Source organism: Scaptodrosophila lebanonensis, unplaced genomic scaffold (genome assembly GCF_003285725.1).
Source record: "Scaptodrosophila lebanonensis strain 11010-0011.00,11010-0021.00 unplaced genomic scaffold, SlebRS2 tig00000001-arrow-pilon, whole genome shotgun sequence".
Classification (NCBI taxonomy): Eukaryota; Metazoa; Arthropoda; class Insecta; order Diptera; family Drosophilidae; genus Scaptodrosophila; species Scaptodrosophila lebanonensis.
In genome coordinates, this window is record NW_022060529.1 from 15,697,754 (window position 1) to 15,723,626 (window position 25,873).

Below are 25,873 nucleotides of genomic sequence, written 5' to 3' on the forward strand. Positions count from 1 at the left end.
CTGTCGTGGATTAACAAAGATAGTTGCTTCATAATTTACAGATAATGTTGCTGTGTTTCTTAATCATTTTTATACGTCAATTACAAACAATCTGATTGTTTAACTTGCTACCCAATAAGCTATCTTTGTTTGATTTGAAAAGCACACGTACGCGCCAAATGGACAGTGGCAACGCTAGTGCGCTAGCAGCCACAAGGGCCTCAAAGATGAGATGTAGCGATGAGCAATATAATATTTTTCGAGTCACGTAAGTGATTATGACTCTCTTATTTATTTACAATTGCTTTATATTATACATTTGAAATTTAAAAACATTTTAATTGTGGTAAGTTTATTCAACATTCTACTAATGTTCAAATTGAGGTGTTGATTTTGATATTAATCACAGGAGTTTTGTTGTCGTTCTATTGCTGGCGACAAAGTCACAGGTAAATACACACTGCTCATCCCTAAGTACACGTTGGTTACATCCCTAGCCCAATTGTGCTCATTTTTTTACGTTTGGTCTTAAAGAAAGTAGAAAATCAATAAGTTTAAGCAATAAACTGGTCTAAATATTTACAAAATCATAGCTAGCATGCACATAAAAGCAACAGCAACTGCAACATAAAGCCAAAAACCCCATAAGAGAAGTGCAAGTACCTTGTTGTAAGGCGATAGGAAGGAGAAGCAGAGCGAATCTTTTACTGTATTCAGACTACATTTTTAGCACCAAGGAAAACCACAAAAGGCAAAACAAAATGGTAATTAAATGCGTGCAAAAATAGATCGTCTGAACGCATAACGCTTATTTATATATATTGCTTGTAATATGTTTATAGCAAGCTATCAAAAGAAAATTCAGTACCAATTTGTGCGTAATGCGTTTTAAAGGCAATTTTATGTGCGCTGCTCTAGCTCGTTTCAACGGCGGATGGTGGGGGCAGTCACGCGAAAAGTTGCAATTCAAGAGCCCCACCTGCTGCTGGCTTGCACGCATCGCACAAGGGTTTCCTTTAAACGCATATTTTACAGTCAAACCATTTAACCATTTCTGCTCTTTTTCAGGGAAACGAAACGTCGCTGCCAATGGAAATGTGCTCCAATTGTAAGTAAATTTTGAGCCAATGCCATTTGGTTGAAAATCAGCTGTGAAGGCAAATATTTTATTAAACAGACCTTTTGTCAGAATTCGTAATCTATATCCTTAAGCTAACGAGAAATATTTCCACCATTTCATTTGCTAGTGGCTTCTACTATATTTTCATTTTTTTTAATGTGCGCCATAAACAGTTTCCTTTAAAAAGTTATTAGAAAAAATGTCATTAAAAATATGTTTGTCAGCAGCTTGCATCACTTATTATTCACTATTGAAAATATAAGGGGTAGGAATTGCATTTGCAATATTAAAAATATTTGTCTATTTCCTAATTAGCTCGACATATGCACAATATAGTGCGGTTTGCATTTTGTTTTGTCACTGTTCAGCAGACGCTTTGTCTAATACTTAATATAATGTCTTTGCTACAGTCGTTTTAACAATCTGTCCTATTGATGTGCTGAAATGTGTTTGAAGAAAAATCTCGGCTAAAAATAAAACAGTCACCTATTCTATAAACACACAAAAGCACACACTCACACGTGCACGCAAACAGACAATGCCGCACATTTCGAGCATGTTAATTTCGTGAATAATTAGCCATTTAGATAATTTCTAAATACTTGTTATTGATTACTTCGGAAGTTACAAGCTACATTAAAGCCACTCTTTTAACTTTGAACAGTCGATGCCGATGAAATACGTCGTCTGGGCAAACGTTTCCGCAAGTTGGATTTGGACAACTCTGGCGCACTGAGCGTGGATGAGTTTATGTCTTTGCCGGAATTGCAGCAGAATCCCCTCGTTCAACGTGTCATTGATATTTTCGATGCGGACGGTAATGGTGAAGTAGACTTCAAGGAATTCATTCAAGGCGTCTCACAGTTTAGTGTCAAAGGCGACAAATTATCAAAGCTGCGCTTCGCTTTTCGCATCTATGATATGGATAATGACGGCTATATATCCAATGGCGAGCTGTTTCAGGTGCATATCTATTTGAAGATATAATATAACAACAACTAACCATGTCGCCAAATATTGCTTTCAGGTTTTAAAGATGATGGTTGGCAATAATCTTAAGGATACCCAATTACAACAAATTGTTGATAAGACAATCGGTTTCGCGGACAAAGATGAGGATGGCAAAATCTCTTTCGATGAATTTTGCTCGGTTGTTGGAAACACGGATATACACAAGAAAATGGTTGTTGATGTTTAAAATAAATAGGTATAAAATGTAATTTTTATATGCATATTTTTTCAGTAGATACTATTTATTATGAATGCTTTGTTTATTGGTTTTCATTTTGTTGAAATATTTTTTTGTTCAGAACTTTCTAGTTACATTTTGTTATAAGCTGTACGAGTCAACATCAAAAACTTTTCACAGCTACTAGTGAACTAATGCGGAATGGTTTTAATTGCTGATTTTGCAAAACTCACTCAAACATGAATATCACTTTTTCTAAAAGAAAGCAAAAAACAATTTTCAAAAAGTTGTAATCTTAAGTCGTGAAGTGAAACATGATTTATACATACATATTTACATGATAGGCAAAGTGAAATGAAGTTATGCGCCTCCTACGTACTTCTTAAATATATAAAATATATATATAGTCATAATTTATTATACAAAAATATACTATATATATAAATATACTTATAAAAATACATTAAATTACAAAATTATTTATAACCTAAACAAACACGCACACATTTTGTGCTTCGAAATTAATAATATATCGAATTGAATATACATTGATATTAGCCAATGAAAATTTTGAAGCATTCAATTTTTAAATAAGCATTAAAAACAATTGCCGCAACACAAATTCGTTCAGCACGCTGTTGGCTAACTTTTTTATTAGCCCCAAGCGGTAGGGGCCGTGTTCATGAATTAAAGCTTTAAATATAACTATAGTGTACTTACATGTGTGTGTCTGTATTTGAATGTCTCGTATTATTTATACATACATAGGTATATTTCATTGATTTTGTTATTCTTTTTCAAATTCTCCTGTGATTTTGCCAAATTAATAACAACAACTCATCAAATCTTCGCGCAAAACTATATTTTATTGTCACAAGTGTGCATTAAAAACTCCGCTATGAACTAAGTCTAATTTTTAATATGTGTACTTTTTATACATTTAATGAACTATACAAAGATATTTTTTATATAATTGCTACTAACAACAAATAAGTACTACAAATTGTGCTGTAACCTAATTTTACTAACTTCAAGTCCAACTAACAAGTTGTTGTTAACTATCAATATTGGAGACGAAACAAAGCTTGCCAATATGGTCGCAAAATAACAATTGGCTCTATAACTATTATTTCAATATTTACACATATACTATACTATATATATGAAAGTTTTATGGGAAATACATACATACATACATACATTATTAACTTTAACTACAAGTACGAGTATATATGGCAAAGCAAGTTAACTCAATAAATACAAGTATATATGTACATAAGTACTCACATATGTATACATATGTATGTATTTGAAATAATTATACATATGAAACCCAATTTTTTACTGACAACTCGGTAGCTAAAAACATTGCATGTTCAAATTTTTCATTAAAAAAAAACTGTTGCACAATCGCTACTCAACTGATAGCTAACAAATGTAAGTTTAAACAATTAAATAAATTACAATAATAAATTTAACAATATGCGTCATCTATTAATGGGAGAGAAGGCTCATTTCGGTCAGGTGGTAGGCCAGTCGCGACAGCAGTGGATCTTGGAATCAATCGAGGCAATAATAAATGTATTTAAAATTCTACAGAAGGTACTATTATTATTTTGGAATATTGTTCGTAATGATATAAGTATATAAATATACTTGTATGTATATTAGCAAAGTGCGAAGACAGTAAGTTTTGTGTCAACAGCATATTCCCGGTTTTCTACATTCACAGTAAATGGCATATATTCACTGCTATTGAACGTTTTAGATCAGAGATTTTATCCAATCTTCTACATATTTCTGTTAAAGTTTTAATTTTATTATTGCGCGAGTCGTTTCAGAAGTTTTAAATGTTATGTTTATTAGTTTTAAGCATTCTTTGAAAAGATTGACACGTATGTATGTAAGCATGAACATTAATTTATCTAAACTTATTTTCAGTTATTCTTTCAACATAAATTCATTACAATTTCACTATTAAAAGGATTTCAGATATGCAGAAACATCGTTACTTACAAACATTTTGTTTTCGACAATGCGCTCAAATAGCCGTCATGGAATGAATATTCAACATACCTGCCACGTCATCTAGTAATACCATTAAAATTAATATATCTTGACCTTTGATCCTTTTAATAACACCTTTGATAACTTTTAATCGAGAGTCTTTTTTCAAAATTCCACTTTTATGAAATCCAATTCACTAACGTGTACAATAGGCAAGCAGTGTTTTTCTGGTAATCGTTTTATTAAGGAACGTAAATCCATATAATAAGATGTTAATATTGGTTTTGGGGCTAAAATCATAGACTCATCGTGAAAATCTTGATACTAAGAATTGGTAAAATAATATTTTAATAACTAATGATTTAATGTGGAAAACTTGGAAAAAAGTTATAAAATATGTCATATTTTTACAACGAAATTTTGAAACATAATTTGTCATTATTAAAATCGGGGACAACTATACTTACTAGCTACAACTGTCCAGCTGAAGGATTTTAAAAAATATATTCACCGAACTCGGTTGCAAGTTCTCCCAAATCGAATGTTTCTAAAGAAAGATGTTAAGATGAATGTCGTGCAAAGCAGTTCTTCTTGTTGCTGTTTGTATGACGTGTATACTAAGCAAGCAGTGTAAAGCAGTTATCATACATTGAAGTGTCAGTTTTTCTTGTTATACCCTGTACTCGTAGGGTAAAAAGGGTATATTAGGTTTGTGCAAAGTATGTAACATACAGAAGGAAGCATCTCCGACCCCATAAAGTATATATAATCTTGATCAGCATGACGAGAGAAATCGATCTAGACATGTCCGTCCGTCTGGATGAACGCGAGGATCTCAGAAACTATAAAAGCTAGAATAACCAAAGTTGGCATCCAGATTCTCCTAGGTCCGAGTAAGGACGAGTTTATTTTATTTTTTGAAATTTTCCCCCGCTACAGAATTTCGTCAATAGCGTCCACATTTCAAATGGTACATTAACCAAACTTTGCACACATAATTTATATATACTGTTGTTTAAAATTTTATCCAATTCGGTCAATTCTGTGAAAAGTTATTAGCGAAACAAATTCTCCCCAGTACAACCTCCCCAAACTGCAGCAACAAGTTCGTTCTTCTTCTTCCTCTTTTTGCTGCTGCTATGGGCGCATATAACTCAGTGACGGAAGTTCACCTGGGTACAGGGTATTACACTGTCGGGCTTGCTCGACTGTAGCGTTCTCTCTTGTTTTTCTTGTAAGTCATTTGTTATTAATAAATTGTATAATGTATTAAGTGCTAATGTTAGATACTTCTCCTAAAAACAATTTACCGACTATTTATTGATAAATTGAAATTTGAATACAATTTTGTGATCAATAATTTATTAAATTCAAATACAATAATAACAATACCCACGTATATAGTTATTGGTTTTGTGTCTTTGCGGAAACAACAATAGAGTCTGGGCAGAGATCTTTATGCTTAAGTTGATCCATCTTGCTATGAGGAATAATAGATTGATTGATTCAGAGTGAAAAAACCTCCGGCTTAGGAGAATGTGAATTCACTGTCTAAACATATGTGTAGTTAAGCTTGAACACTTCTGCAATTCCAACATTATTATTAAATAAATACCTGTACAAGGATATTGTTATATTTATAGCATACTCTGTGGAGTGTTACATTATATTCTAAGCCATCTGATAAACCTTTGCGTGCAGGGTATAATTGGGTAATTATCTTTAAAATTTTATATTTTCAAGAGCTTATCTCAGTGCCTAATGACAGCAACTGCAATGACTCGCCTTCGTTTATACTAGCAGCACATTTATTAGCATAATGTTACAATAAAAACTGTAAACAAAGATAGGTTCATTTCCGTACATGGAGAGTTCAAAATCGTAGACTTGCAAAAATGAACAACGTTGCGTTAGTTGTTTTGATTTGCTCATAGGTAAATGAAGTTTTAAAAATGTGTGAGAAGTTGTCAACAAATAGTGGGGTTATTTCATCAGGCGTGATATCTATTGGCTTAGTGATTGCTTTTTTAGTCTGCCAGGATGATCTGTTCTACTGTCAGTACAAATTTAATTTTTATAATAAATACTTATAATAAACCAATTTCTATTTTAAGCATTTCAAGGAGATTTTTTCGATCGCCTACAAGCCGCACAAATATTAACAAGCGTTTTACTCATTATCGGCGTTGTTAAGGTTTGAATTTAAACTATATTATATTCATACATCACTCACATCACAATATAACCTTGGCCTATATACATATGTATATTCATTATGCCAATTGTATTACGTAATAAGTAGAAAGGCTCATTACCTAATGGCTTTGGAAAAAATCTAGAAATTTCAACTTTATTAACTTTATTTCTCCTTTTAAAATAGATTGTGTCTGATTCTTTTTTGTAAAATATTTTTTTTTGTACCATCAATTTTATCAAAGTATTTTTCGGTTGAGTTTTAAGCGCATTTTCGTGTTTATTCAATAAACCAGAATATTCATATTACAGGGAAAATACAAATTTTATATACCATGGATGATAAGCACCTTGCTCTTGGCTTATGGATTACTATACAATACTGTTGTGATTCGCTTTGAAGAAATGGTCTACCGGATCATATATATTTTAATTGGTGGTATTTATCATTTGACTTCATTGATGAACCTAGAGGCTTTAGTATAATAACTATATTGCTTTACAGGTTATCTGATTTGTGCTCTTAATGGTGCCTATAACTCATTTGAAGAAATGCGTAATGCCAACCAACCAAATGCTGTGGTTGAATCGGAAAAACTGCCGACATACCGTCCCCCGGACGAAAAGGCATATACAATTGATATATGAAAAAATAATCGAACCAAGCTCTTAGCAGCATCTAAAAATTATTAATATTCGTACACATAAACATGCAAAAATATTTTAAACAAACCCTGCATACTATGATCTAGGTGAAAGGCATTAATAATATACGTATATGTATATATGTGTATAAATGTTACTTCTTAATAAATATTTCGTATTGTTTCCAAATCATATACTTGTATTACTATCAGCAAATTATTAATCCTTATCTGGTATCAGTTACTGATAGCAAATGTATGAGTACGCCTTGGTCCACTGTTTTTTTTGCGACTGCAACTAGTCGTTTCAATTTGATTCATTCGTTCAGACCTTGTTTCCATAGAATGCTACGAAAAGTTCAGACAAAAGAAGGTATCATTACCTGTGGCGTGGCCTCAATTGTTTGCTCAATTGTGTTTATTTCCTTACAAGATGGCTTGTTTTACAGTACGTACTAAATAAGCATCTAATGCTTTTAATGCGACTTAGAATTTTGTATTTAAAGCTGATGGCGGTGACCTGGTTTATCATATTTCTGCAATAGAAATAATCGGAGGAATTGTACTAATTGTTGGCGCTGTAAAGGTTTGCATGATCGATTTAACTAATGTTTTCAATATATACAAAAATCATTTATACAGGATAAATACAAGTTATACTTTCCATGGCTTATAACGACTGCAGTTTTTATCTATGGGCTAATATACGCTGGTATATATACGGCAACATCTATATATGATTTTGGTGAGAATATGATCTGCTGGAGTGTATTGATTTTATTCTCGGGTATGTACTATATAATTTTATTTTGTACCCTAAAAATCTTGTAATATGGCTTTGTACTTTTTGTAGCATTTCTGGGCTTAGCCATGTATGCAGTTTATATTGTATATGAACAAAAGCGATTAGCTAATCAACCAGCCTTTAATCAGTCGGATGCACCACCAGTATACAGCCCAACAAGTGAGAAAACTTGGCATATTAATATATAAAAAGTGTAAATGATTACGAATTTATAGCAATAATAAAAAGCTTTTTAATCACTACATTTACCTGATACATAATCTATAAACATAGATACTTATGTATGTATGTGTAACCCCATTCGAACGCGTCATGTTATCATTTTTAAATTAGCGGCAAGTGCTGCCCATTCATTTAAGAAGTGATAACCAGTACTTTGCGTTGAGTGCTGCCACTCCACAAACACATAGTGCTTCCAATATACCTGAAATTAGACCGCGCTTTAATTTCACAAGAGGTAAACAAAACTGAACCTGGACAAAATTAAAGGCTGCATTAAATAAAAGGTGTATAGAATGTCTGAAAGTTCCGCCATTTTCTCTATACGCTTAGTTATAGCAGATTTTTATATGGAGAAGCCGATATTTGGCCTAGATCCTTGTTACTCCGAACTACGCGGCAAAGAAATTAAGCGCGTAAGTACTAAACAAATTTGTAGAGCCGTCAATAATCTTGGATATGATGGATTTTGTAGGTGCCTATTGTACGCGTGTTTGGCGCCAATGCTGATGGCCAAAAAACTTGCATGCACGTGCACGGTGTATTTCCATATCTCTACATACCGTACGATAAAAAGGATTTTGAGTCTTTGGAACGTGGTATATTACAAATAGCTATCCAATTAGATAAAGCAATCAACATTTCCCTGGGGCAGGGAAGCTCAAATGCGCAGCATGTTTTTAAAATACAACTAGTGAAGGGCGTGTGAGTAACATTGAGAATTAGAATAGCTAAACAATTGCATATTTCGATCAATTCCTAGTCCCTTCTATGGCTACCATCGTACCGAGCATCAGTTTCTTAAAATCTACATGTTTAATCCGCGATTTGTGCGACGTGCCGCCAATCTGCTTCAAAGTGGAGCCATTCTCAGCAAGAACTTCAATCCTCACGAGTCGCACGTTCCTTACATATTGCAGTTCATGATCGATTACAATCTGTACGGCATGAGTTATCTGCATGTGCCGGTAGAGGTTGCCAAATTTCGGCGCACTAGCGATGACGAAAGTAAGTAAAATTTAATTAATAAGCCCGTAACTGAAAAAATTTCCTTTCAGCTGTGCCATACCCGAAAATTAACCCTCAGCAGTTGCTAGACCCATCGAGAGTCAAGAAAGTGGCCTGCAGCGCGTTGGAATTGGATATTAATGCGAACTTTATACTCAATCGATTCCAAATAGTTACCAATAGCAATACAAAGCACACAAATCCAGGTATTGAAGCTATTTGGATGGATGAGCACGTGCGTCGCCAAAAGTTAGCTCAAACCTATGTTGGGGATCCGGAGAAACTCAATGGGGTCAGTGAAAGCCTGTTAATAACAACAAACCATATTTTAATCCACGTATCGTACAGCTCCCACCTCTAGAGTTGCCGCCAACACAACCGCGCACCCTTGTAGAACCGGCTGAGAGTGACATTTTCTATCGTACAGCGCTGCAGAGTAAGCTTTTGGCCTTGGAACAATCAGTAACATCGGGCAGCGGTCCTCAAACATCTGACCTTACCTTGGACAGCACCATACAAGCACAGGTCAGCAATCTTACCCTACATACATCCCTGCCAATTCAGAACGCCAGTGCCAAGGAGCAAAGACGTACATTTAATTTGCAAAAGCTATTGGCAAATTCCGTTTATCCAGAGGAATGCACACAAGCACAAAAGCAACTTGTTAATGCTTCGTTCATTCAAAATCATGTCTCAAATAGCAGCAACAGCAGCATACTCAGCATTTCGCATGCCCAGAACGATGATACAGCCTATCTTGATGACACCCTTGTGGACGAAGAGCTGGAACAATTAAAATCTCCAGTGTCGGTGCCGCTTGATTCTACCTGTGGGTAACACTCTCAATGCTAAAGGGCTCATCTAAACACATTTACTTTGACAGTTAGCGCGCAGGACTTGCAGCTATTGGATGCGCTCCAGCAACTAGAGGAGGAGAATGCAAATGAGCCGCACATTGACTTGGATAGTTCGTTGGCGCCGTTGACGCAAACCCACAAAAACTGTACGTGCCACGTCGGTAATTTATATTTTATCTAGCTAGGTTGCATTGTGTTATTCCAGTTGAGCTAACGCCTGAGCTGCTGGACAAGCAAATTGTGGAAGTTGCTGGAAACAAACCGCATTCAGACGCAAGTAGCGATAGCGAAGAGGAGACTGCTGCAGGAAATTTGCACGATTTTTCAACGGCGTTAGATGATATAGATGAGTTATTGCTAAAGCTAACACAGAGTCAACAATCCAGTCAGCACCAGAAGCAACAAAAATCAGATGAAATGCCGCAAATGGATGGCGCCGATGATTTGCTGCAACGCACACCCAAAAAGAAGATTGCAACTAAACAAAAAACACCACCACATACGCCCATTACACCCAAAGGCCACAACAACTTGCAGTCACCACGAACGCCAAAATCTAGTGCCGCTAAAAAATATGCTGCATTGCCACTTATATTTACAAGCAAGTCGGCGCAGAGTAAGCTAGAGACGCTAAGGACCAAAAACAATATTTTATCTTTCCCACTTTATTATAGAGAACGAACTTAATGGCGTGTCAGCCCCACGAATGCCTAACACCCGACTCAGTCTGCAGTTAGATGCCGATTCGCAGTCAAAAAGGTAATTGGGATCCAAAGAAACAACAAATAACGTTTTCATTTTACAAAATTGATTTCAGTTCAAAATGTTCACTGCGAAAAAAGCTGGCTATAAGCGAATTGCGCCGAAAGAGTGTCGAAGAGTTAGACAGTGCGCGTCAGGAAAATGAAAAGTAGTTATCAATTTTTAAATAACATCTTTCCACACCCATTAAGACATTTATGATCTCCATACAGAACACCAATACGTCGCAGCACCAGAGTGCGAAATTTGGATAAAACTCACATCACCTGCTCGCTAACACCGCGTAATAAGAACCCGCGCATTTCTGACGTTTTCCTGACTGTGGGAACATCATCGTCTTTAGAGTCAATTGACGAATGCATTAATCCATCAGAGGTAGGGCCTCGTCGCAGCGCTCGAAACCGTTCTAAACACAAGGAAAAAAACGTTAATATGAGCAGTCAAGCAACTGCAAAGTGTGTTATCGCTGAAAATTCGATTCCAGCATCCGTTCTTAACTCCGCAGAGGACGCTGAGGTAGTAAGCACCCACATCAGCGAGGATGAAGCCATTGTATCCGATACAGAGAGCGACGTTTCAACAGTTAAGCTGCGCAAGACGCCAAACTTAAGACGTTTACGGCGTAGCTTTCGTGAAACGCTGCTTGCTAAATGTCAAGCTGCTTCATCACCCACTGTCCTCACAGAAGCATCACCGCATTTTCCGGTTGAGAAAGAACAAGCACGTACTTCAAACTCTAATCACATGGAACCATGCACCCCTACAGCCAAAAACTCAGCCTGCACACCCGATCTTAGCCCAACCAGCGAAGAAGGGAACGCAACACCCTCACTTATGACAAGTTTCTATGAGCACTCAATTCTTATTAACAGTCCATCGGTCTTTAGCGACGATTTGGGCAGTCCTCGGCCTCAGTCCCAACCTATTGAGTCCAAATCCGAGTGTAGCTCTGCACTTCCCAAGTTAAGTGATGGCAGCTCAACGACTTCCGCATCTACGGGTGCATTCGTTATCACCCCACTGGAGCTGCCACCGTCATTTAAGGAAGTGCTCCAAGGCTGTCGCAAGTTAGGCATACACGAATATGAGTTTCAGCAACCATTTTATAGCAATCCCGTTGACATAAGCAAAATGAAGGAAGTGGGATTTCTGGTGCTGCAAATAGCTGGTAATAAGCTCAATGATTGCGAACATTTCCAGAGCGTTGTATCCAACGGGTTGGACGCATGGCGCCGGAAACAGCTAATAAATATAGCCGGTCCAACGATGCTGCAACATTTTCGGAACGAGCAACGCGTATGCGAGTATTTTAGCAGCTCTCAAAAAACCACCATTGAACCGGTACAAAATGCGCCTAGCAGGCAGGATGCCAAAGTTTGGCTAAAGGCGAAAGAACTCCTAAAGCACAAGGGCGAACAGATAGAGACGCAGCAACAGCGAGACAGTAACAATGATTTGGATAGTCCGATCAAAATTAAACGACAAAAGGTTACCATGATGCTAAATCCTGATGGTAATGGGGATGGCGCAGGCAGTGGTGATGAAGATCTGAACTGTAGCGGACTAACCCTGACGCCCATGACTCCAGGTACTCCACATCTATTAAATAACAAACTGAACGATACCTGCACCCCAGTATCTAGCAGGGAACATTTGAGACCACGCCAGCGGCGCTCCAGACGCGTAGCTAACAAATTGAGTTTCAAGGCACAGGACAAGCAGCTGCAGACCGAACATGCAGAGGAATTGCCGGGCAGTAGCCAGAATAGCGTGAAATCCAGTCAATCGCTTTCCAGCGAACAGAGCGCAACTAGCAGTGCAGCGTTGGCTGAACTGGAACGCAGCTCCTTTGCCCGCCAAGTGCAAAGTTCCGGGGAAGGCGGCCTGAACATGCACGAGCTCAGCTTCGGTCTCAGCCACGCTACCTTGAATAACACATTTGGCTTCAAAGTCAACCTGGAGAATTTGCAACAAGCCAAGGCGGATATTGAGGTAAATTTGTGTAGGTGGACTGCTCCTTATGGTCATATATCTTGTATTCTATATATTTCTTTTCCACTTTTTTATCAGTGCAACTATTTAACCACCATAACCCTGGAGCTGTTTGTGCCTACGCGTGCGGATTTAATGCCGGATCCGCAGAGGGATGAAATACGTTGTCTATTCTATGCCATTGACCATAGCATGCCGTTGACATCGGAGACATCCATACAGAAGCTGCCCAACAAGGCTTGTGGCTACATTATAGTCAACGATGCGAGCGATATAATCAGTGAGGGTTATATACATGGCATCGATGCGGACATTGAACTGCAAGTTGTGGGCAATGAGTCAGAAGCCTTTGAGGCGTTACTCGCTCTCTGCGCACGCTGGGATGCTGACATATATGCGGGCTACGAAATCGAAATGGGTTCCTGGGGTTATGTTATAGAACGCGCCAAGTATTTGTGCTTCAATATTGCGCCACTCCTATCGCGAGTGCCAACGCAAAAGGTGCGAGATTTCGTAGACGAAGATCGGGAGCAGTTTACCGACTTGGATGTGGAGGTAAAGCGATTAACTCCCACAATACCTAAAAGTGGTTATTAAGGATATATTCTATGTGTAGATGAAAATCTGTGGTCGCATATTGTTAGATGTGTGGCGACTAATGCGCTCTGAGATTGCGCTGACCTCGTACAGCTTTGAGAACGTCATGTATCATATTTTGCACAAACGTTGTCCCTGGCACAGTCACCAGAGTCTGACGAACTGGTTTGCCTCATCCTGCACCCGATGGATTGTTATTGAGTATTATTTGGAGCGTGTGCGCGGCACTCTGGCGCTCCTTGACCAGCTGGACCTGCTCGGACGGACCAGCGAAATGGCCAAGCTTATTGGCATACAGTTCTATGAGGTGCTATCGCGTGGCTCACAGTTTCGGGTGGAGAGCATGATGCTACGGTAAGTTGAACCGGGCCCTTCAAGCTACTTGTGATATACTAATACTAAGGTATTTCCCCCAGTATTGCCAAGCCCAAGAATCTGGTTCCGCTTTCTCCGAGTGTACAGCAGCGAGCGCATATGCGCGCCCCGGAATATCTAGCTCTGATAATGGAGCCTCAATCACGTTTCTATGCTGATCCCGTGATTGTGCTGGACTTTCAGAGCTTGTACCCGAGCATGATAATTGCCTACAACTATTGCTTCTCCACTTGTCTCGGTCGTGTGGAGCATTTGGGCAGGTTTGTGCTGTGCTATTAACAAAAAACATTCTTCACTATTAACCGTATCCGTCATAGCTCTACGCCCTTTGAGTTTGGTGCATCGCAACTGCGTGTCTCGCGCCAAATGCTGGATAAGCTATTGGAACGGGATCTGGTCACAGTCTCGCCTTGCGGGGTCGTCTTTGTGAAGGCTAGTGTGCGGGAAGGTATCTTGCCGCGTATGCTCAGTGAAATTCTGGACACACGTCAGATGGTGAAGCAGTCGATGAAGCTCCACAAGCAGAACACGGCACTTCAGCGTATCCTGCACTCGCGCCAACTGGGTCTCAAGTTGATGGCCAATGTAACGTATGGGTATACGGCGGCAAACTTTAGTGGACGCATGCCAGCCGTCGAAGTAGGCGACTCGGTGGTGGCCAAAGGACGAGAAACGCTGGAGCGTGCCATCAAGCTGGTTGACGCCAATGACAAATGGAATGTACGTGTTGTTTATGGCGACACAGACTCCATGTTTGTCCATGTCCCTGGACGTAATCGTGCGAAAGCCTTCGAAATTGGCGCAGAAATCGCCGAGGCAGTCACCAACATGAATCCTCAGCCGGTGAAATTGAAGCTGGAGAAAGTCTATCAACCATGCATTCTACAAACGAAGAAACGCTATGTCGGCTATATGTACGAGACACCCGACCAAACGGAACCTGTCTACGAGGCCAAAGGCATTGAAACGGTGAGGAGGGACGGCTGCCCAGCGGTGGCCAAAATGTTAGAGAAAGTGCTGCGCATACTTTTCGAGACGGCCGATGTGAGCAAGGTGAAGCAGTATGTTTGTCGGCAATTTACCAAATTGCTCTCAGGTCGCGCCAATCTGCAGGATCTGATATTTGCCAAGGAGTTTCGTGGCCTGAACGGCTACAAGCCAACAGCCTGTGTGCCGGCCTTGGAAATGACCCGGTAAGTTTGTCGCTAAATTATAATTAGCTGGGCTCTTGTAATAAAAAAGATTGTTTGCCAGGAAGTGGATGCAAAATGATCCCAGGCGCATTCCCCGACGCGGTGAGCGCGTACCCTTCATAATTATCAATGGACCCCCGGGCGTTCCACTAATACGCCTCGTACGTAATCCGCATGAGCTGCTGGCCAACGAGGGCTACAAAATCAACGCAATTTACTATATAACCAAGGCAATTATACCGCCTCTAAATCGTTGCCTGTTGCTTATTGGTGCTGATGTGAATGAATGGTGAGCATTAAAAATCATTCCCACTTTCGATTAAAAGTTAAATCAAGTACTCGTATGTCACAGGTTCACTAACTTGCCGCGCAAGCTACTCCTAACACCTGCCCTCTCGACTGCCAGCGAGCTGGTGATGCATAACAGCAACTCCATCGCAACCGTCACGGCCAGCAAGAAATCAACAATTTCGCAGTACTTCTCCACAACCAATTGCATCATTGATTGCGGGCGTCACACAAAGGCGGGCATTTGTGATCAGTGCGCCAGGGATGAGAGCAAGTGCGTGGTCACATTGCATGCAAAAATGGGTAAGCTGGAGCGTGCTTATCGGCTGACACAGCAGATCTGTCAATGCTGCTGTGGACGCGTCGGTGACTTGAAATGCGGTTCGCTAGACTGTCCGGTTCTCTATGTGCTAGAGGTAAAACGCCGGGATCTACAGCAGATTGGGCACTTGAGGAATGTACTGGAGGAGCGTTTCTGACACAAACAGAGACGAATACAACTTGTGATATTTCTACGTTTACTGCATGTACACACGTTTATTCAATACATATACGCTTTCTATAAAAACCTAATACATTTTTTAAGCATTGTTCAGTTTATTGATTATGTAAATAGTTGTTTATGCATTTATGTTATGTGTAATAATTCTACTACTATTGTTAGCTATGGATATATTTTGTAGCCTTGTTTGTGAGTGGCGAATTGATGAGAGTAGATTGTTTTAAAACGTTTCATTTATTGATTATGAAAGAATGCATTTATGAACTTGTGAAATTCTACACAACTAAGTTAATAACAATATTTTGAGATTTTGCATATGATAATGTGTTTGAATAAGCATAAATATTGAATACCATCCAAATATGCAGTTAATTAAAATTTTAACTTTTCAATAGAGAACCAATTTGAATAACAATAACAGCTGATTTATGCATGTATGTGCTTATAGGATTTTTGATTGATTATAGTATAAACAATTTTAAATTGCATTCGTATTGTGAATTGAGCAGTGAATTGCGCATTGCTTACAAGTACAATATTACTAAAAAAAAACACATACATGTATGGTACAATATATAAGTAGTTTAAAAAAATTCAAAATATGCCTCTAAAAATTTGTATTTCATTTACATATCATCATCCATTTCAAAAATCATGGAATTCTTTGCATCAGCATATTGTTCATGCTCTGCGCGAGGTTTTTTGTTTCGTTTAGCTTCATTGTCGTTGTTATCGCTGTTATTATTGTTTTGAGCGCCAACTAAATCAAGACCACTATCATGAAGGTCCTGCTCTTCTTTGCTCTGCTTGAAATACTGCTCTTTAGCTGCAGCCTGCAATTATATTTAGTTTTAAAACATGGTAATTATTAACTAATTTATTTTGGAATAAAGAATTGTTAAACTTAAAGCCAACAGCTATAATATAATATATGTACAATTTATTTTTAAATATTGTTTGCATGTATACATGTGTAATTATAGTATGTTTATGAATACATTTTCAGAAAGCGTAAGCTATTCTTGGAAAAATAACTAACTAGCAAGTGTGAAATAGCATTACGCTATTTAATACACGGCGATCAAATATCTCTGTCTGCCTCAAACGTAGCTGTAGTATAAATAATCTGTTCGATTTCTGACTCGTTTTACACAAACAAAAACTAAATAAACAAATGATAATTTAGCACATTTATGTAATTCAATCATTATACAATAAAGGATTCAACTGATATCTGACTATCAATATTAGTGTCTACGCAGCAAATATGGTAAAAACCACATTTCGCGAAGGTGTCTTAATTAAATTAACACGCCCGGTAATCAGCCAGTTAAGCCCAATATCAAATTTGCTATCTTATCAGCTATAATGACGTACTAACCTTGAGAGTTGTGTTGTTATCTTCATAGTCGACGGAATCGCCTTCGCTGACGCGACGCTGCTGGGCTCGCATTTTGCAATCACGCCTCTTCTGGTTCTTCTTTTTGCGACCCAAGATGCTCGAGTCGAGTCTGTGCCAACGAAAAGACAAAGGTCAGCAAATTTCAATTGTCTTCAATTGTAGCGTTTATTTAAGAAGGCACCCACCTAAATACTTGCTTCATGATTTGGTCATTAAATCTAACAGTCTTTTTGCAGCTCTCCGATAATCCGGGATCGTCTCGCTCCTCGGGTATCCCACCAAACGATTGCGAGTAACTGCCAAGGCCACCTGCGGCATCAACCGAACAGGAAAACGACGAGGAGCATTCATCAATGGACGAGCAGCTGTCTGATATGGATGGTCTTGGCCCGTAGCGACTAAAGCGTTTTAAAATGCCCCTGCAGGCCACAGAACCACCGCTGCCAACGCTGCTTTCATTGCACTCGGAATAGCTGCGCTGCTTGCGTGGAGGCACTTTTAGCAAGGCCACTGGCTTTGATGCAGTCGCATCATCGCTACGTTCCGGAGATGAGTGCTCGTGCGGTTCAGCAGGCTGCTTGTTGGCTGCCTGCTGTTGGGCATCGTACACCTTATTGATATCCTCACATGCAGACTCAGAGAGGGAACGCTGTTTCTTGTTGCGCTTGCGCTGCTTCTTGTTAACCTTTTTTTGCAGTTGCTGATCCTTTTGCTGCTGATCATTATGCTCCTCATCCTCAGTGGTGTTTGATGCACAAGCGGCAGCAGAATGTTTCGGCGTAATGGTTATTTCCAACGAGGGCTCATCGTCATTACGATCAACGGTAATGTTGAACTTTTGTTCCCCTTCCTCACATTTCTTCTTCATATTGCTCGTTTTTGTGGGATACTGACCATGGACGCTGTATTCCACCAGATCGTTCTCATCCAATCCGGCAAGATACGTTTTCAGACCATCCCCTTTCGTACTTAAAGTTACTTTCAACACAATATTGTTGTCCCATGCCTCCGGTTCGGAAGTCTCGATACGCAAATTGGCAGGTGCATCGCTTGGCAGTTTCACAAAGAATGCATAATATGTGGGATAGAAGCCGCTGCCCACTGTGGCGAACTGCAGATGGAGACTCTGCGGCTGTTGCAGCGTGAGTAAGGAATCGGGTTGCACATTCGGCACGTGCAGCACGAAGGCCATCACATTGTCCAAAACATTGCAATCAAACTTGGCGGGAAGTTGGTAATGTACAGAGCTCTTGAGGAAAGAACGTGGCGACTGCGTGGTCGTGGCAGTGGTAGCATCAGCTATTAAAGTAGTTTGTGTTATTATGTTAATAAGAAACAAGTGAGAATGCTCTCGATATTGTAAAAAAAAAAGCATACAATCATTTTAGTATTTTGAAAAGGAAAGAAACCCGTCTGCTTAATTAGATTTGTTTGTGATTAAATTTAATGAGATATAGGCCTTTTTCTATCTCGTCAATACGAATAATTACGTTATTGGAACTGAATCAAATCTAAACCGAATTGTTGGCCTCGATGAATCCTAAATCACCTCACACAAAAGTATAGTTTTTCATTTGGGATATTTTCATTTATTTCAAATAATAAATTAAACCTATCGTTTTAAAGACGGATGTACTTATATCAATATGTTTTATGTGCTCAAATTAAAGAGTCATTCATTTTTGAGATCTATAAATGAGCGACCAGTAATACAGAAAAACCTATTTATATATTATGACAATTTCTTCTCTTCAAACTGTCTGAAATTTGTTAAATGTGCAATCACTAACTGTATGCAAATATATAAATAAAAAGCTACCACTTACATTGATCGGAAGTAACCGTCTTGGTTGGCTCATCTGTAGAATCACTTTGCTCCGCTTCGGCATCACCGTCAACATCGTCATCCTCCTCTTCGACTGGTGACTCACTGTTTGAGTGAAGCTCGACACCGCTATCCTCACGATTTAATTGGCGCAGAGTGTCGTGCATTTCACGTTCCTTTTTCGCACTGGAACGAGCCACGGGCAGCGTTATACAGAGGCGACGTTTGTCGGTATCGAAACGAGCGTTCCCCGCTTTATCGTTCACGGTATAGGGCAGATCTAATTTTAATTTGTACTTGGCGCCCTGGCGTTCGCTCAACAAATAGATCGAGTTGTTAGTCACATCCAGCTGGCATTCGGCAGTGGAACGCAGTAGCGGAAGCTCGATTTCAACGACCAGAGAACGCGGCACTGTCAAATTTAGTTTGGCATCCAGCTCATCCGTATACTCGGACAAATCCACGTCATGGCTCTGCTTTATAATATATTTGGGTATCGTGTATTTAGGCTTGGGCGTGGGCTTGGTTTTTAGTGGTAATATTTTGGGCTCATCATTCGCCGCATCTGGTTTTTGTGGATACATGTGCTCCAGTGGGTGCGGTTCCCGCTCCTCTTCCGTAGCATTTTTCGACAATTTCCGTATCACAGTGGGACGCGAGACACCCTTGTAGTCGAGCTTCGGGAACTTGAGATTGGCGCGATCCAAACTCACTTTATACTCACGTTCGATCGCGTCCAGCGCAGTGTCGATAAGGCACTTGCGAAATTCGGGATTACGCTGAGCCAGATACAAGGCATCTGGGTGGAAGACCACATCATAGACCTTGCAATGATTGTTTTTGGAATCGAAATCATCCCGACCTGGAGTCTGAGCCATTGGTATTGACCATGTGATACCACGTGCTCCGGTTTCTGGATCTTGCGCGACAACATTTTCCGGACGTGCTACTTCCGCGCAGCTGGCAATGTTAATAAAGCATTTCAGTTCTCCTTCTATGGCAGTTTTCACCACAAAGCCCGGCTTTGGATGTATAAATGTCACCTCAACACCGCGCTCCTTCTCCAGCTGAGCTATTTCATTTTCATAGATCTTGCGGTTCTCTGGATCTTGGATTTCCTCAACGTAGTCGAAGAAGAGTTTGCGAAATTCTTCTTTGCCTAAGGCCTCGCGAATGCGTTCGAACTCTTCTTTGCTTATATCGAGCTTTTCTTGACTAAGTTTAGAGTGTTTATTACGTTCACCAGTCGCAGTAGAAGCGGACATAGCGCTAAATGCAACTACTATCAATAATTAGCTCTATTTCTACAAAAATCCACCAACTTTAAATACAATATTCACTGCTTTATAAATAATCTTTTTTAACGGCTTAATAGCTGTATTTAAAATCTTTTTAATAACACTATAGCGGTTTTTTAAATCGAAAATATGCAGTGATTTGTTGACAATTAGATTCTGAAAGAGACAAAAAAGGGCATTGTTAAAATTGGATTTGTTTTTGAAGCTGATGCAATAACTAGCTACTATTGAAATCTCAACATTTGTTGATAAGCTTATTGACGTATTTTGTGTTATAATACCAAACCGTGCTTATAATTCTTTTATCACAGATGGATATCTATATATACATACATTTCATGAATTTTAAAAATAAGCACCCGCTATTAGCCGACCTCTTAAATCATTTGCCATTAGTATGCAAAAATACATACATATATATGTATATCTTTCAGATCGCTTATCTACACCCTTTCCTTTACATATGTATGTATGTGTAGACCTTTAATAGATTATTATACAATTTCATCAAATAAATTAACTTGTATGTATGTATGTACATACATGTACGGGTGTGTGTGAATATTTTCTATCAAATTTGCCGGCCGCAAGAAAATAGCCACCTTTCCACTAAATTTAACAGGTGACTGATTAAATTTCTTTACATTTCTTATATAATAATAGACAGACATCAGAGGAAGGAAGGTATTTAGTATAATTTTTTATACAAAAAAAAAAAATAGAACACGCGTAAAAACGTACTGCGTAGTTTAATTTTTGTTTTGCTGTTGCTTGTACGGTTATAGTTCGTGTCGGCCGCGCGAGAGAACTTGGGCGAATGAGCGTCTGTCCCGAAATGCCGGCAAACACATTTCGTGGGCACCAATACGAGAATGAGGAAGAGAGCGGCGCGCGGGTGACAATCAGCAAGCCACTTGCCCTCAATTGTGTTTTGTTGTTAAATAACAAAATGTTCTCGATGTTGCGCAGAAACAAACCAAGCACACATACATATGTAAGTATATACACATACACTATTATAGCTAAATTGTAAACGCAACCCGTGATAAGAGATAAAAGGAAAGCGATATTGGAGAACAGCTGAACGGATACATAAGCAAGGGACATACGAGTACGAACGCATACTATTGAATATTTTTGGGTATGTATATATGTATGTATATCTATATACATATATAGGGGAAAGAAAATAAGGAAATTTGTAACGGTTACGTGACAGGCAACATGTGCGCCAAGGGTTACAAAGATGGTTTGAGTGACAATTGTTTGATCAATACGACAAACAAATGCAAATTGATTGATTTCTATTATATGTTTGTATATACATACATACATACATATGTATGTGCCGATCTGGACCGGTCAGACTAAACTTTGCGAAAACCTATACATGTACACACATATGTAAACATATACACACCCACAGCTGTAAAGCAGGTTGGAGCTGCAGCACAATTTATGACAATCAAGTAGAATAAAAAATAATTTGAAGCCGTTGCCGATGTCAATGACCAGCCTTCCACTACTTTTCTCTGCTCTTAGAACGCAAGAGATTTTCTAGTGGAAAGCCAGAACTAAGCAATCAACGTTACCCACACATCCTCATTCCCATTGTATGTACATACATACATGCATGCATAGTACGTACGTACACGCGGGTTTATTGTGCATCTGCCTACAAATACACTCACTCACCTTAAAAAATATGTACGTTTAATAGTCTGTTTATGTTAAAGATATGATTATGTCAAATGCACTTTATTAACGAAAGCAATTCTATTGTTTTTCATAAAGCACTTTTCGAATGTTATGTGATTGATAATTCAAAATTTCTAGAAAATCTCAATCAATTTTCCCCAGGCACACGCAAAGCTGAGAACCGGCTCAGAGTAGTGTCTTCGAGTGGTGTGACCGTAAACGACTAAATGCAAAAATCCTTCACCCTACATGAAAACACACCGCTGCAGTGTTTTCAGCATTTTTTCAATAAAAGTATGAGAAATAAACATATCTTACCCTGTTTTGACATGTCTTTAATATTATTTCTTAAGCTCTGCCTTCGTTCATAAATAATAAATTTCTTGGTTCGAAGTGTCAATACTAATTTGGCTTCTATACTTAGGTATACCGCTAATTTGGTATTTACAGAATTTTTTCAATAAAATATGCGACTTATTTTAAAATGTGACGTATGGTCACACTTCTGCTAGAGTTTTGGCGATGGAGTATAAATTATTTTTAGTTTATCTACTGCCTCTTTTTGTGTGTGAAAATGCGAAAGGTGCGTTAAAATTTATTAATTTTCAAAGAAAGGTGTTCGCATAGTTGTTTATGAATATTGCAAATTAGCTTTTGCTACTTTTGTATCACTAAAAGTGATCTGAAAAATGATGCTATTTGCTCCTACGTGTGTGTATGTGCAGGTCTAATTTGTTTTCATATGCTACCGTTCTAGCTTATTGCGCTGCGTATAATGCGGAACGATAGAAAAAGTGCACTTCATTGTAACAACTACAATGAAAACATGTCGGCAAGAGTAACAAAAGTTATATAAACAGCGCTATAAGTTGGTTGTGGGCGAACGAAGCATAAAAATTGCAGTTATTAATATACACATATGTATATACATACATGTATTATATCCATATGCCTATGAATGTGTGTGTGTGTTTCTGTGTGCGACTTGTATTGGACATGTGTGTGTGACTGATTTTTATTTATTTTTTACAGCTGAAATAAATGAACGCTTTCTTGATGATAATCAAGAAATTTTAGACATGGAATTACCGCCACATATGAGCGGTAAAGAGTTCCCAGCAATTCAACCCAATTCGGTCCAGGTTCAAGTGCATCCCAGGTAATTCGAATATAACTCATAATCCCATAATGGCTAGAGAATCCCATTGCTAATATCATAATAATTCCCTAAATCATATGCTGCCCTTGTCCAGAAGACATATTAAGAGTAAGAGACGCATGAAAAGAAGGTAAAGCTGTGATATCTTCATGCGTAATTTAATATTTTTTTCGGTTTCCTTTAATGAAAATCATAATAGCTGTTTTACTAATCACACATCTATTCCAAAAGATTCAAATGCTATGCCTGTGAGCCTCCATGTCATAATCCGAACGAGCACGCCCACACATGCCAATCTGCCATACAGGTGAGCTTTTATCATTCTTTAATTTAGTTATGTTTCTTTAATCAAAAACATAAATATTTGCAGTGCTGGAAATCGCGTACCCGTGATGCTGTTGGCCAGGAACAAGTTTCACGTGGCTGTACCACATCTTGGGATCAGATGCACTTAATTTGTAATCAAAATAATATGAACAAACAGAATGGACCCAGCAAACGCAACACAGCAAAGTTCATAAATGTGGCCTGCTGTGCTGGAGATTTTTGCAATGATGGCGATTTTCCCGAACTACCACCTTTTGTCAGTAGCGATGTAACAGTTATAACTGCCGATAGTAGCAGCATAAGCAAAATGGTCGCAGCTATTTTCGGCCCCTTCCTTATTATAGTGTTAGTGGGTATGGTGGCCATTTACTTCATTCGACGCAATCATCGTAAGCGATTAGCTGCCTCACGAACTAAGCAAGATCCTGAATCGTATTTGGTTAACGATGAGTTGCTGCGCGCCACTAGCGCCGGCGACAGCACACTTCGCGAATATCTCCAGCATTCCGTAACCTCAGGGTCCGGCAGTGGACTACCGTTGTTGGTGCAGCGTACGCTGGCCAAACAGGTGACGCTGATTGAGTGTATTGGACGGGGCAAGTACGGTGAGGTGTGGCGTGGACACTGGCATGGTGAAAGTATTGCTGTCAAAATTTTCTTCAGCCGTGACGAGGAGTCATGGAAGCGTGAAACGGAAATCTATAGGTTTGTGAATTTGTATTTTATTTTGATCACTGAATATTATTTACTTAACTTTGACTGCTTGTTAATTTTTAGTACCGTGCTGTTGCGTCACGAGAATATACTTGGCTTCATTGGATCCGACATGACATCACGCAATTCTTGCACACAACTCTGGCTAATGACTCACTACTTTCCTTTGGGTTCGCTATTTGATCATCTTAATCGCAATGCCCTAAGTCACAATGATATGATTTTGATTTGTTTGTCCATTGCTAATGGTTTAGTTCATCTGCATACGGAGATATTTGGAACTGAGGTACGTATAGAAATATTCACGAGGTTTTCCTCTAATTATTATTCAATATTTCTCCGCTTTTTTAAAGGGTAAACCAGCTATGGCCCATCGTGATTTGAAATCGAAGAACATACTAGTGAAATCGAATGGTGTTTGTGTTATAGCCGATTTTGGTTTGGCAGTCACACATTCGCATGTAACAGGCCGTCTTGATTTGGGCAACAATCCGAAAGTTGGCACCAAACGGTATATGGCACCCGAAGTCCTTGACGAAACGTAAGTACTACAATAAATTTTTGCTACTTCTAAAAAATGCTAAAAATGCTTTGATTTATATTTAGTATCGATATGCAATGTTTTGAAGCATTGCGGCGAACGGACATCTACGCTTGTGGTCTAGTGCTTTGGGAAGTGTGCCGTCGTACGCTTTCCTGTGGTATTGCAGAGGAATACAAGGTTCCCTTCTACGATGTTGTGCCAGCAGATCCCAGTTTTGAGGACATGCGAAAAGTGGTTTGCATTGACAACTATCGCCCATCGATACCGAATCGCTGGAGCTCTGATTCTGTAAGTTAAATAAAATCTATAATTTAATTTTCTTTTTTTTAATTTTTATAAATATATATTATTTATTTTCAGTTGCTCGCGGGAATGTCCAAGCTAATGAAAGAGTGTTGGCATCAGAACCCAAATGTGCGCCTTCCAGCCTTACGCATTAAAAAGACTATACATAAATTAGCTTCCGCTGATGAGAAAATACGTTTAGATTTTGATGAGGTCTGCGTTTAGTTTATAGATTGTATTAGTCTACTTTTAGCTATTAATATAACTTAGGGCTATACGACATTAGTTTATAATTAGTCTTATAATGTCCACAATTTTTGCATTATCATTATTTTGTTCACATCGTTTTGTGTATGCGGGTTATTACACAAGTCAACATTTATTTAGTTTCATGAGTTATTCAAATTTAATTTCGTGCCTTTGAAATTGCCTTAAATGTAAATTGAACTTGACTTACTGTTTAATTAACATTTGTATTGTATTATCACAGTACTGTGAATCACCACCATGCCTGCATTTATACTATGCTTACCAATCGTATTCATTTTTCATCAAGTGCCATTGCAATTGAAAATTGTTCCAACAACGTTTACTTCATTACCTTATATTTAAGCTCACTTTTTAAACGTAACACTTCAGAGTTGAATTCACTGTATTTCCCTTAATTGACATACATATATATATATTTACCAAGCTATGATAGAATTCTAGGCCGCAATTTGCGCCGCTACATGAGAAATACATAAATACTACATACTTCAAATAATGTACAAACTGAGCGCTAGTTAAGAGTTGTATATGTAGTTAAAAAAGTATATAAATGACTTAAGATACCATACCCTCTTCATACAAAAATAAAATACACGATTAACTGTTAAGATAACGAAATGC

The 25,873-nt window shown here is 38.5% G+C and overlaps 6 protein-coding genes across 8 annotated transcripts; 5 read left to right on the top strand and 1 right to left on the bottom strand.

The window, feature by feature from the left end:
* Positions 1-477: 477 nt before the first annotated feature.
* LOC115628872 (calcineurin subunit B type 2) lies at positions 478-2,751 on the top strand. The gene is made up of 4 exons (XM_030525131.1): positions 478-743; positions 1,048-1,087; positions 1,764-2,062; positions 2,127-2,751. Exons 1-4 carry the CDS (start codon positions 741-743, stop codon positions 2,295-2,297), a joined length of 513 nt encoding a protein of 170 aa, XP_030380991.1. The 5' UTR covers positions 478-740; the 3' UTR covers positions 2,298-2,751.
* A 3,489-nt stretch (positions 2,752-6,240) lies between these two features.
* Positions 6,241-7,335, top strand: LOC115634335. The gene is made up of 4 exons (XM_030531991.1): positions 6,241-6,350; positions 6,410-6,489; positions 6,801-6,927; positions 6,994-7,335. Exons 1-4 carry the CDS (start codon positions 6,248-6,250, stop codon positions 7,134-7,136), a joined length of 453 nt encoding a protein of 150 aa, XP_030387851.1. The 5' UTR covers positions 6,241-6,247; the 3' UTR covers positions 7,137-7,335.
* Positions 7,336-7,443: 108 nt separating this feature from the next.
* On the top strand, positions 7,444-8,181 carry LOC115634229. Its single transcript, XM_030531820.1, has 4 exons — positions 7,444-7,580; positions 7,639-7,718; positions 7,775-7,919; positions 7,986-8,181. Exons 1-4 carry the CDS (start codon positions 7,478-7,480, stop codon positions 8,123-8,125), a joined length of 468 nt encoding a protein of 155 aa, XP_030387680.1. The 5' UTR covers positions 7,444-7,477; the 3' UTR covers positions 8,126-8,181.
* A 271-nt stretch (positions 8,182-8,452) lies between these two features.
* Positions 8,453-15,801, top strand: LOC115626348 (DNA polymerase zeta catalytic subunit). The gene is made up of 16 exons (XM_030521735.1): positions 8,453-8,572; positions 8,632-8,861; positions 8,920-9,164; positions 9,215-9,456; positions 9,513-9,993; positions 10,048-10,167; positions 10,227-10,637; positions 10,696-10,780; positions 10,839-10,931; positions 10,996-12,775; positions 12,854-13,330; positions 13,392-13,726; positions 13,789-14,007; positions 14,065-14,940; positions 15,002-15,229; positions 15,293-15,801. Exons 1-16 carry the CDS (start codon positions 8,453-8,455, stop codon positions 15,705-15,707), a joined length of 6,357 nt encoding a protein of 2,118 aa, XP_030377595.1. The 3' UTR covers positions 15,708-15,801.
* Positions 15,802-15,805: 4 nt separating this feature from the next.
* Positions 15,806-22,132, bottom strand: LOC115628538 (protein kintoun). 2 transcript variants are annotated; one of them, XM_030528358.1, is made up of 5 exons: positions 21,951-22,132; positions 18,959-20,411; positions 17,318-18,431; positions 17,112-17,241; positions 15,806-16,563 (listed from the first exon to the last, which is right to left on the bottom strand). In XM_030528358.1, the coding sequence occupies exons 2-5, from the start codon at positions 20,220-20,222 to the stop codon at positions 16,357-16,359; spliced, it is 2,715 nt and encodes a 904-aa protein (XP_030384218.1). In that variant the 5' UTR covers positions 20,223-20,411; positions 21,951-22,132; the 3' UTR covers positions 15,806-16,356. The 2 variants fall into 2 exon arrangements, with proteins under 2 accessions (XP_030384218.1, XP_030387418.1); XM_030531558.1 differs by lacking the exon at positions 21,951-22,132 and adding an exon at positions 20,997-21,012.
* Positions 22,133-22,475: 343 nt separating this feature from the next.
* On the top strand, positions 22,476-25,870 carry LOC115620009 (activin receptor type-1). 2 transcript variants are annotated; one of them, XM_030513108.1, is made up of 9 exons: positions 22,476-22,536; positions 22,986-23,112; positions 23,207-23,242; positions 23,344-23,419; positions 23,483-24,144; positions 24,217-24,439; positions 24,507-24,694; positions 24,760-24,985; positions 25,058-25,870. In XM_030513108.1, the coding sequence occupies exons 1-9, from the start codon at positions 22,476-22,478 to the stop codon at positions 25,205-25,207; spliced, it is 1,749 nt and encodes a 582-aa protein (XP_030368968.1). In that variant the 3' UTR covers positions 25,208-25,870. The 2 variants fall into 2 exon arrangements, with proteins under 2 accessions (XP_030368968.1, XP_030368970.1); XM_030513110.1 differs by lacking the exon at positions 23,207-23,242.
* The last annotated feature ends 3 nt before the right edge of the window (positions 25,871-25,873 follow it).

What these genes read in the sequence shown, in the direction of transcription:
- LOC115628872 (XM_030525131.1), top strand. An exon ending in AATGGAAATGTGCTCCAATT is followed by an intron (nt 1,088 to 1,763) that starts GTAAGTAAATTT and finishes AACTTTGAACAG; the next exon opens with TCGATGCCGATGAAATACGT. An exon ending in CCAATGGCGAGCTGTTTCAG is followed by an intron (nt 2,063 to 2,126) that starts GTGCATATCTAT and finishes TATTGCTTTCAG; the next exon opens with GTTTTAAAGATGATGGTTGG.
- LOC115626348 (XM_030521735.1), top strand. Translation starts at nt 8,453, where the DNA reads ATGTCTGAAAGTTCCGCCATTTTCTCTATACGCTTAGTTATAGCAGAT. An exon ending in GGTGCCGCTTGATTCTACCT is followed by an intron (nt 9,994 to 10,047) that starts GTGGGTAACACT and finishes TTACTTTGACAG; the next exon opens with TTAGCGCGCAGGACTTGCAG. An exon ending in GTGGAGAGCATGATGCTACG is followed by an intron (nt 13,727 to 13,788) that starts GTAAGTTGAACC and finishes TATTTCCCCCAG; the next exon opens with TATTGCCAAGCCCAAGAATC.
- LOC115634335 (XM_030531991.1), top strand. Translation starts at nt 6,248, where the DNA reads ATGTGTGAGAAGTTGTCAACAAATAGTGGGGTTATTTCATCAGGCGTG. An exon ending in CCAGGATGATCTGTTCTACT is followed by an intron (nt 6,351 to 6,409) that starts GTCAGTACAAAT and finishes TTCTATTTTAAG; the next exon opens with CATTTCAAGGAGATTTTTTC. An exon ending in CATATATATTTTAATTGGTG is followed by an intron (nt 6,928 to 6,993) that starts GTATTTATCATT and finishes ATTGCTTTACAG; the next exon opens with GTTATCTGATTTGTGCTCTT.
- LOC115628538 (XM_030528358.1), bottom strand. Translation starts at nt 20,222, where the DNA reads ATGTCCGCTTCTACTGCGACTGGTGAACGTAATAAACACTCTAAACTT. An exon ending in ATCATGAAGCAAGTATTTAG is followed by an intron (nt 17,242 to 17,317) that starts GTGGGTGCCTTC and finishes TCGTTGGCACAG; the next exon opens with ACTCGACTCGAGCATCTTGG. An exon ending in ATAACAACACAACTCTCAAG is followed by an intron (nt 16,564 to 17,111) that starts GTTAGTACGTCA and finishes ATATAATTGCAG; the next exon opens with GCTGCAGCTAAAGAGCAGTA.
- LOC115634229 (XM_030531820.1), top strand. Translation starts at nt 7,478, where the DNA reads ATGCTACGAAAAGTTCAGACAAAAGAAGGTATCATTACCTGTGGCGTG. An exon ending in ACAAGATGGCTTGTTTTACA is followed by an intron (nt 7,581 to 7,638) that starts GTACGTACTAAA and finishes TTGTATTTAAAG; the next exon opens with CTGATGGCGGTGACCTGGTT. An exon ending in TGTATTGATTTTATTCTCGG is followed by an intron (nt 7,920 to 7,985) that starts GTATGTACTATA and finishes TACTTTTTGTAG; the next exon opens with CATTTCTGGGCTTAGCCATG.
- LOC115620009 (XM_030513108.1), top strand. Translation starts at nt 22,476, where the DNA reads ATGGAGTATAAATTATTTTTAGTTTATCTACTGCCTCTTTTTGTGTGT. An exon ending in AAGAGACGCATGAAAAGAAG is followed by an intron (nt 23,243 to 23,343) that starts GTAAAGCTGTGA and finishes CTATTCCAAAAG; the next exon opens with ATTCAAATGCTATGCCTGTG. An exon ending in CATGCCAATCTGCCATACAG is followed by an intron (nt 23,420 to 23,482) that starts GTGAGCTTTTAT and finishes AAATATTTGCAG; the next exon opens with TGCTGGAAATCGCGTACCCG.